Source organism: Manis pentadactyla, chromosome 14 (assembly GCF_030020395.1).
Source record: "Manis pentadactyla isolate mManPen7 chromosome 14, mManPen7.hap1, whole genome shotgun sequence".
In the NCBI taxonomy this organism is placed as follows: domain Eukaryota; kingdom Metazoa; phylum Chordata; class Mammalia; order Pholidota; family Manidae; genus Manis; species Manis pentadactyla.
The window spans coordinates 26333078-26343460 of NC_080032.1; the positions used below are offsets into that span (position 1 = coordinate 26333078).

General features: G+C 51.4%; 1 protein-coding gene across 1 annotated transcript; it reads right to left on the reverse strand.

The window, feature by feature from the left end:
* Positions 1-6637: 6637 nt before the first annotated feature.
* On the reverse strand, positions 6638-9876 carry FZD10 (frizzled class receptor 10). The gene has a single exon (XM_036921821.2). The coding sequence runs from the start codon at positions 9443-9445 to the stop codon at positions 7700-7702; it is 1746 nt and encodes a 581-aa protein (XP_036777716.2). The 5' UTR covers positions 9446-9876; the 3' UTR covers positions 6638-7699.
* Positions 9877-10383: the final 507 nt, after the last annotated feature.

Below are 10383 nucleotides of genomic sequence, written 5' to 3' on the forward strand. Positions count from 1 at the left end.
TAAGTTTATTTCTGGGTAGTTTACCTATGCTTTTTGTAGGTCCTGCAAAGGTGATCTTTTATTTCCTTTACATTTTCAACATTTAAAAAAACTGAGCTGATCCAAGATAGGAAACCCAAGTGGTGGTGCTCAAGGTTAAATCCACATAAATACTGTCAGGAAAACTGTGGTAGAGCTTTACACTTCAGCTGGTGCTCGATTAGATCCTTGCTATCCAAAGTAGGGTTGGATGAACCAACCACGTGGGCATCAACTGGGAGCTTATTACAAATGCAGAATCTTGGATCCCACCCAGACTACTGAACCCGGATCTGTATTTTAGTGAGAACCCCTGGTTACTTGTATGCACAGTAAGGTTTGAGAAACACTGGACTAGTTGGCTGTATCAGATATAATTTCCCACGAGTCAGAAGGCTCAACTTGCTAATGTTCAGAGATTACAGGCAGTTATTCCCTCAAATAACAAGAAGCCTAGATGTGTAATAGGTTAATGAAGTCATCATGGGGTTGGCTCTTTTTTCTTTTGCACCTGCCATCCTGATTGCTGGCTATAATATTGAGTTTATTGCCTCATAGTCACAAAAATGGTTGCAAGAGCTCCACATACAACTTTCACACACTGCATTCTCTGCAGGAAAATGACAGGCTTCTCACCATCTGTCTTTTTATCATGAAGAAAAATCTTTCCTGGAACCTTCCAGGACTACCACCTACACACTCTGATTCTTGTGTCCAACGGAAGAACTCATCATTGACCGGACCGAGTAGCATGTACACAGCCAACTCTATGAGATTAACTTACTTGGTTTAATAATTTTGGCTCATGTCCTGAGACAAGTGGAAAGAGTTTATCTTGGCAAGAATAAAACCTTCAGAAAGTAGAGGAGGGTTGAAATTAAAATAATACACTTCCACTTTTGTTTCCTATCCTTCTTTCTCCTATTTTTCTCTGTAATGCCCTCTGTTTACCCAAGATATGTGATTCAATACTCTGAACCCTGCTGCAATGTTGGTCTTTTTATTGAAAAAAGAAAAGGTTGCAATCATGACATCCATAGAAGAGCAAATGTTATAACTGACCTTTTCCTGTCATTCTTACTGCTTTTGTTAGTGTCTATGTGGACCTGTGTTATCACTACAGCAAATTAGAATCACAAGTTCTTCATAAATTTCTTACGTTCCCTTTCCTCTGTGCCATGTGTGGAAGAGTAAGCTGTCATGTATTTTCCCAGTACTTGAAAGAAGTCCCTTTAAGAGAGAAAATAACACTGTTTCAGCTGGCCTTAACTGTTTCTGAATTTAGTTCACATGTAAACCTGCTCTGACACTGGAATCCATTGAAACCTGGATGATATTGACACAACTTTGGTAATGTTGCTTCCCATGAGCTGTAGGAAGAAAAGCAGTTTGCAACTGAAGACTCTTATTCAAAGCCAACAAAATCCAAGTGTTTTATGAGAGGAGGTGAGCCCTGGAAGGTAAACAGGTGCTGCTCTGCCCTGGGGTGAGCAAGGGAGGGGAGCTGCCCCAGTCCCAGGAGCTTGTCACTTCTGATCAAAGTCAGCACCAGCACCTCAAAATCACCATCACCCACCTTCTAAAGCAGACGCTGACTTGTCATCTGTCAGCTTTGACGACTTTGTAGTTCTGGAATACTTTGTTAGGATGGGTTTTTAAGTTTTTGGTGGTTTTTTTTGTTGTTGTTAGTGCAAATATTCCCTAAAACATCACAAAGTGCTCCCTTGGAGAACGCCTGTCCGAAGAGACTACCTGTGGTCAGAGACCTCCTGAGGGTATCCTATCCTGTCATTATGGAACACCCTGAACCACCCCTCGCAAAGGTTGCTTCCAGTGGGGTGGGGTGGGTGTGTTTCAAGGATGGTTGCTATGAGTCCTTTCCTATAAATCAAGCCTCCGGATGGGAGCTGGTACCCTCCCACCCAGAGAAGTCTTATAATGACAAAGTGGAACTCTGTGACTTTGCAAAAGTCCGACTGGGTGGTGGACTTGGTGTGGATCTCACACATCATTTATCTTGGGGTGTGACTGTTCAAGTCCCCAGTTAGAGCAGCTCACCTCACAGCTGAAATTTAATCTTGGCAGATTTCAAACACAGCTCCTTCCTTCCTCCCTCCTGCCTGGCCTTCGCACTCATGATAAAACATTAAACAGTACCCCACACTCTGCTCCCTGAGTGTGTGGGCGAGCTGCCCTGAGTCTGGTGGCTTCTTCCACGTCTGTGTTACAGCCATCCTCATGCATTTGCATACAGACAAGTCCATGTGTGAGGCCAGTGTCCTGGGAGGTCAGCTATGATGCCCTTGTGTTAAAAGAGGGTATTTTTCAGCACTGTAGAGGCACTGAGCCTGCCTTTTAAACTTGAAGAATCAGTGGTATTTTGTGGAACCTGAACGTGGCATTGCAAAATGTGTTTTTCTAAGAAAAAAAACTTCTTCTCTTAAAAGATCATTACTCATTAGCATGCTGGCTGTACTTTCTTGGTGAGGGTGGCGATAAACATAATAGTAGCTTTTACTGGGTGTGGCTGCTCTTGGCCAGCAGTCTTCTAAAGACCTTATGCATATGGTTTTATTTAATCTCATTGCTCCTGGACTGTTTAGGGATAACCAGGGTAATAAATATAAAGCACCTAGGAACTGACAGCCCCAGGAGGACCAACATGTCACCCATTGTGTAGATGGGGAAACTGAGGCAGGGAAGCTCTGGCAGCTGGCCCAAGGTAAGGCACTGGCAAGGGCTGAGTCAGCCCGGAAAGCAGGGCACAGTGGGGGCAGGATAGAGCTCAGTCCTGAACTGTACCATAGCCAGTGCCCTTCAGCTGTAAGATACTGATTTTTGCTCTTACTGATATTCTTTCCTGTATTGTTCTCTCTTCCTTCTGAGAAAATAGTATGGAAAACAGGATACTATCTCCTGCCTGGAGAACACTTCCTGGCTATTTTCTGTTTTTCAGTCTGGAAGCTGCTATTGTGCAGGTGCTGGTGGGAGATTCGAGAGCACCAGCCCCTGGAGTTCATTTTTGCTCCTCTCGTGGCCCAAGGGTCGAGTTAAAGACACAGAGGTGGGTGTCCAGGGCAACGGGCAGAGAGGAGGCCCTCAGGCAGGCATGTACCCTCAAGGCCCTCATTGCCACCTGCATCACATGCCTAACTATAGCTGAGAAGTTTCTCATCACCTCCTTCAATCTTTACTATAAAATGAGGAGCCGGAGCCGTGGTCAAGCAAGTGCTCTGGTCAGGCTCCCTCTGTGGTCTGGTCCACCACCTGCCCTGTGCCCACCTCTCTCCTCCACCCTGGAGAGGCCCACCTGCCTACCACCTGCCCGTGGACATCTCCTCCCGCTCTGACAGGTTCAGGTGTTCACCTGTGCATCCAGCCTCATCCTGAGGCCCACGAGTCCCACACGCCTGGAGTAGCTGCAAATGACCTCCTCCTCCTGTGGCATCAGGGACCCTCCCTCCACACAGTCCACACTGATTCATCCTTCCAGCTCCACCAACATGTTTCGCCCTTTCCCCTGTGCCTCTTTCCTCCTGTCTTGGTGAACAGTGCCTGACCACCTGAGTGAGAACCGTGGGCATCGGTGACTGTTTGCCCTCCTGCTCCCTCCACCTAGGATCAAGCCCACTGCTTCTGCTTTCAGGCGCCTCTCCATCTGCACTTTGCTCATCCCCACTGCTATGCCCTCGGCTCCCTGCAGGCTAGCACAAAGGCATTGTCACCCCCTCCTCTCCTCTGTTTTCCCACCTGGCAACACCAGCCATCATTGTGCTTGAAGCAAAGACACAGTAATGTTGGCAAAGACGAAATTACTAAGTCCAGTGAAGTCCTTAGAGCCACTGAGAGGGCAGTGGGGCCTGTGGTCACAAGTACAGTTCCGGAGCTCCTGCCTGCTCCCTGTGAGGCCTTGGGCATGTGCCTTGACCTCTCTGTGCTCCGATGTCCCCATCTGTAATACGGGGCTGAGAATAGGCTACCAACGCTGGTCAGAGGACTGAATACATGTGAACTGCCTGCATAGTAACTAGCATCATTCATTCATTCAACAATTACTGAATAGTTGGTCCTAGATCTGTGATCACACTGCCCAGCAACTACTCTGGCTCTAGCTTTTACTTACTGAGTGACCCTAGGAATCTACTTAACCTTTCTGTGCCTCAGGATCTTCACAGGTAAAGTGGGGCTAATAAGAGTACCAGGATGGGTTGTCATCATAATTAAAGGAGACAGTCCCTGAACAGTACTCAGCACACAGGCCAGATGTGCTCTGAAGTGTCTGCTTCAACTAGTAGTACCCTTGTTGCAGAGTTATTATTGCTACTCCAAGGCATTCTGCTGGGGGCTGGCCCTGGTCTAGGTCCTCACTGGGTTTTTCCATCCCGTTCGTGACTTCTGCAGCAGACATTGACATGTCCTCACCATGCATTCAACGTTGCCTCACCATGTAATTATACATGGTACATCTTCGGCCTTATGTGTATTTCCGGCCACCTTTGAGATGCTGCCCCCCTGAAAATAGAAGTGTGTTTAAGATGTGTCATGCATAAGCCCCTGTAGCTACAGAGGCCTCCTTTACAGGCTGTGGCCTTCTCCAAGCTGAGAGCCAGGTGCCAAACTGTTCCTGGACTCTGGCTGGTAGTGGCGCATGAGCAGCTGTGTGCCCAAAGGAGGAAGGCAGGCATGGCATGAGCTGCAGCCTGACTTTGGACAATCCCCTTCTCTGGGCTTCTGTGACCTCACCGCTCAGAACTGTCACCCAAAACAGGTTTCCATTTTCCTGGCACGAAGGCCTAATGCTGAGAGATCTCCAGTTGAAAGCAATCCACAATTCCCTTGGAAATCCTGCATCCTACGGAAGAGAATCCGAGGATTGGTGGGGGGTCCTGTGGCTCCCTAGCTTTGAAGCTTTGACGTTTCTGAAATTCACTCACCTGCCTCTGATCCCAGTTTAGATTTCAGCTCTTGAGAGAGAGAACCCTATAGCGGTGTGCTTGGACATCTCTTCCGCTGCTCCTAGGCCTTATCCTGGCAGACAAGGGCCCCAGAGCACCTGCCCATGATATGGTAATATCCCTAGACATGTGCAAACAGGGTCCCTGCAGTTTTCAGGGTGGACCTATATGGGAACACAACCTTCACTACAGCAATGACTCTTAAGGATGCCGTTCAACTTGTTTTCCTGGGACCGAGGTTTGAACCTACACATACATGAATGTGGGCCAAAGTACCTGATTAGTGCAGTCGTGTTAGAATTGAGTATTTTTGGGTCATGTTCTGCTTTGACATTCACAGCAGCTCTCTGATAGTGCTGTCTTTCTAGCCTTTTCAAAGCTCTATTCCAAACATGTCTTTTTTATTTTTCCTAAGACACAAAAATGGAGCATTATATGCATATACACACATATACAGAAGTCTAGTCTTTTTGGGGGCTGGGTGGGAACAACCAACAAATGGATTTTTTATTTCTGGGCATTTTTTTGAGCCTCTTTTTTCTCTTTTTTAATGCACTGAAGGCTATTCAGGGTTTTACCTTAAATCACTTTGCTTACCTAGTGGGTGTTTCTGGAACGCGATCCCAAGCCAGGCAGCCCCCTTGCTGCTGTGTGCTACAGGCTTTCACATCCATGTGAAACGGACCCCCAGAACCAACTTCCTTCTGCCTTAGCCCAACTCCAGTGGTGCTGATGTGAGGGTGGTCTCACAGCTTAATTCCTAAACATGCTCTTCAGGAAACGAGTGGCCCCGACTTCAGGCTTTTGTCCATCTTTAGTAAGTGCTTAATAAATGCTCAAAATTCTTCAGAGCTCTTTGTTCAACTTGGAGCTTGACATTAGCATGACCCCCACAGATAGCTTGGTTTACTCTGTCAATTTCCCACGGCAGTAGTCTGGGACTGTGCCCTTGAGTCTTTCGGGTTGGAACTTGAGTTTAGCTGTGCCTCTAAGCAGCTGAACTGGGGCCCGCTTCAGGTCTTTTACAGCTACATAACTCTATCGGCAAACACAGGAGAAGAATCAAGTATAAAAAAGTAGAAAGCTGATTAACTTCTCCTTAATGACTCGCCACCCTCAGCAGATATTTTAGCCTGTCCACATCTATAATCTATTTTGTCAACATGTGCTAAAGATGCTGCAAAGTCAGCACACTTTGGACTGATGGACAGAGTTCTTTCTAGTACAATTTGATCCCACCAGGTCAACTGAACACTACTTTCTTTGATTGAATTCACTTAATTGGCTGGCTCCACTCTCCAGAGATATTACTCGGGGCTGGTCGAGCTCAGGCATTTCTCCATGCCCAGTAGCCAAGGTGCTTCTTGAGGAAATGTGTCTACAGCCAAGCCTACACACCCAGCTACCAAATGTCACAGAAACGATTTCCAGCCTTACACATTTCCTGCATGTAATTCCTCTGAAACTCAAAATTAAATCAATTTGCCAACCTTAGAATCTGCCCATCTGCCATCTCTTATGGATAACTGTAATCTCTAGATAGAGATGCACACTCAGGGTTTGCCTGAAAAGCAAAGAGGGAGAAAGTTTTCTCTATCCCTCCACACACAGGGCAGGGGAAACCTCACAACACACAAGGGGCCAGCACCAAACTAAAGATCGTATTTTATTTTAAATAAAATAGTGGAGCATAAAAAATATCATATATTACAAATATGGACAAGCAGGACCACTCTTTCTGGGCATGGTAAAGAGAATAAACTGGAGTTTGTCTAGTGCTTCTTGATCCATTCATGGAAACCATTTGTTTAACAATAGAAAGAGTCAATAAGCCCTCAGTACTTTTGAATGATCCTTCTCCCCTTCCCCCAACCCCTTTCCACAAATCAGTCCAAACGTGTATAACATTGGCTTGGTTTCCATTAAAAAGCCGCAAAATGTAACACTAAAGGGTTTTTGAGGGCGGGCCTCAGTTCTTTTGTTAGGAGATTCCTTTTGTTGTCTTTATGTACAGCAAAATACTTGTTTCTCTTTTTATTTTCATGGAAAGAGGGGGAAAAAAACTATTGCACATTGTTTGCATTGACAAATGTGAGTTTGGGGGAAGTTTCTGTCTTGGAGAAAGATGGTTTGCAGAGGCTAGAGGCTGGAGTCTATTTTAAGTGACTCCAAATGCACTTTGGGGTGTGCTGAGCTGTCAGGTCTCTCTTTCTTCCTGTTTGCACAGAAGCCACTGTCTTACAAGCAACCCTCCTGAGGGGGGCCCCTGCCATAGCTCACTTGCTAGAGACCCTCTGCCTGCCTCTCTCTCTCTCACTTTCTCTGTTTCTCTGTCTGCAACCCAGCAAAGGCTCTTTAACTTGCAAAGAAGTGATCTCTTCTCTGATCTGTAAATGGGCAACAAAGCCAGCTCAAACACACAGATGTGTATATTTATGGAAGGTTCTAAACAAAAGTTTTCTTCTGGGGGCTGAATCCACTACTTTACCACAAATCAGTTACACAAGGCTACTTAACAGAGGTGCTCTCCTTCACTGGGAACAAAACAAAACTACCCAAAACCCTTTAAGTACATTTTTACTTTCAGTGTATCACAGCATTCTGAATTTCAGGGCAAAAGCTTAAATTTTTTTTCTTTTACTTTTATTTAAAAAATACCAATAAGCCATGGTCTGGCTCTGATAACCACTGTGTTCTCTCTGGGAAAGTTGTCTCTCCAAGCTGATTCACACACAGGTGGGAGGTGGGGCAGGGATATCGTATTTCCCAAGATGGGTTTTTGGGGGGTGTTGGGCTTTTTTGTAAATCCCACTGTTGGTGATCACGCTGGCCGGTTTCCTCCGGCTCCTCCTTTTGAACCTGCGGCTGCACACATCCTGCCAGGACTGCAGAGTTTTGGACGTCCAGACCCACATACCACTGGTGATGCCCACCACCAGCAGCATGAAAATCTTCACCATGAAGATCTCTACTGCAGGGATGGAGGCGGCCATCAGACAGTCCAAGCTTTTGGTCTGGTTGTTCACGCTGCACTTATGCTGCATGGCCAGGAGTTTCCAGTAGTCCACATTGAGGCGCTCGTAGAAGTAGCAGGCGATCACACAGGTAGCTGGCACGGTGTGGAGCACGGAGAAGACCCCGATCCTCACCATGAGCTTCTCCAGCTTGTCCGTGTTCTCCCCACCAGTTTTCATCACCCTCCGGATGTGGAAAAGGGCTACGAAGCCCGAAAGGATGAAGGAAGTGCCCAGGACGAGGTAGCAGGCCAGCGGGATGAGCACAAAGCCAGTGAGGGCGTTGACATCCATGCTGCCCACGTAGCAGATGCCGGTGAGCTCGTCTCCCGCCACCCTGCGCATCACCAAGATCAGGATGGTCTTTACAGCTGGGATGGCCCAGGCCGCCAGGTGGAAGTAGCTGCTGTTGGCCTCGATGGCCTCGTGGCCCCACTTCTTGCCCGCAGCTAGGAACCAGGTGAGCGTGAGGATGACCCACCAGAGCGAGCTGGCCATGCCAAAGTAGTAGAGCACCAGGAAGACCAGCGTGCAGCCCGTGCTCTCCAGGCCCTCCTGGATGACATAGAGCTGCCCACTGTCCCGGTCACAGGCAATGCTCTCGGCGCCCGCGAAGAGGCGGATGATGTAGCCCACTGAGTAGACGCAGTAGCACATGGAGAGGAAGATGATGGGGCGCTCGGGGTACCTGAAGCGCGCAGGGTCGATGAGGAAGGTGAGCACGGTGAAGGCGCTGGAGAAGAAGCACAGCACGGCCCACACCGCCAGCCAGACCACAGCGAAGCGCTTGTCGTCGCCGCTCCAGTACACGTCCACGCCGCGCGTGCAGAGCGGCGCGCACGACGCGCTCTTCTCCACGCGGTGAAACTTGCCAGGGTTGTCGCAGCCGGCGCGCCCGGGGGCACCGTCCCTCAGCGGGTGCTCCTGCGCCCCGTGCGGCCGCTGGGGCCTGAAGAGCGGCGGGAACAGGCCCGAGCCCCGGGAGGGCTCGTCTGAGCCATTGTTGGGCGCCTCCATGCACAGGTAGTTGGGGTCGTTCTTGTTGGGGAGCTTGCTGCAGTCCAGCGAGTCGGGCCACTTGAAATTGAACTGCTCCATGATGGGCGAGCATTTGAGCCGGGCCTGCTCGCACATGACCCGGCAGGCGGGGATGGGGGTGGAGACCTGCTCGGTGCACATGGGCGCGTACAGCGAGCACAGGAAGAAGCGGAGGTGGCTGTGGCAGCCGTACTCCACCAGCGGCGCGAACTCGTGCAGCTGGATGGCGGCCTCGCGTTGGTTCTCGTGGCCCATCAGGTTGGGCATGCGGGTCCTGTTGTAGCCAATGTCCTTGCACATCGGGATCTCGATGGGCTGGCACTTGCCGTCACCCGGGCGCTCCATGTCCATGGAGCTGATAGCGGCACACGACCCCATCACCTGCAGGAGCAGCCACAAGCGGGGGCCCGGGCGCGGCATGCTGGCGTCGGAGGCGCCCCGGCTGGCGGGGAGGTCCGCTCCGCTCAGAGCCGCCGCTCCCGGGCGCGGGCTGCGGGCCCCGGCTCCCCGGCCCCGCTCGGGCCCCTGCCCATGCCCGCCCAGCCTGGCCGCGCCGGGCGCACGGTGTCCCGGCCCTGCTGCCCCCGCTCGCCGGCGCTGGGCCGGGGGCAGCGGAGGAGACGAGCGAAGTTGGCGAACAATACCGGGAAGCGGGCGCAGCCCAAGCTCTTGGCGCCGCGGCGGGCGAGGGCGCGAGCTGCAAACTTTGTCCTCTTCTAGGAGCGCCCGGGAGGTGCGTCGGAGGGGCCGGCGGCGCGGGCGCTCGGTGACCGGGCCGCTCCGGCGGCGCCTCCCTGCCCTCGCCGGCTCGCGGGCCCAGCGGCAGCTGTTCCGAGGGTGGCGTCCTGGGATGAGGAGACTCGCAAAAAAGCAGAGGGGAGCGCCGAGTGGTGACAGGCCCCGCCCCCGGGCGCGCGCCCCGCCCCGCCGCCGCTTTGCATGAGAAAGCCGGGTCCGGCAGTCGCTCCCGCCGCTCCCCGGCCCGCGGGGCGCAGCGCCGTCCCCCGGGTAGCTCTGCCCCGGGCTGCCCGTCGCCCCCGCGCCCCTCTCGGCGCGCCTCCAACTTTGCCTCTCGCTGCCTCCCCGCCTGCTCCGCTTCCTGGGGAGTACCCGGGCGTCGGGGTGAGCGGGAGTTCGCAGAGCTGCCGGTGGAGCGGGTGGGGTGGTCCGCGGCAGGGGGCTGGGCGCATCTTCCCTGGTTTTTATGGCGGGTCCCGGCGAGGGCGCTTTGAAAGCGAGGTGGGATTTGCGTTTTACAGCCTCGGCCATAAAGTGCCCCCTCGGCTTGTAAACCTGTCCGCCTGGCCCCGAGGCCGCGGAGTCGCCAGGCCTGCGCCCGGCTCTGGCTCCGGCGCTGG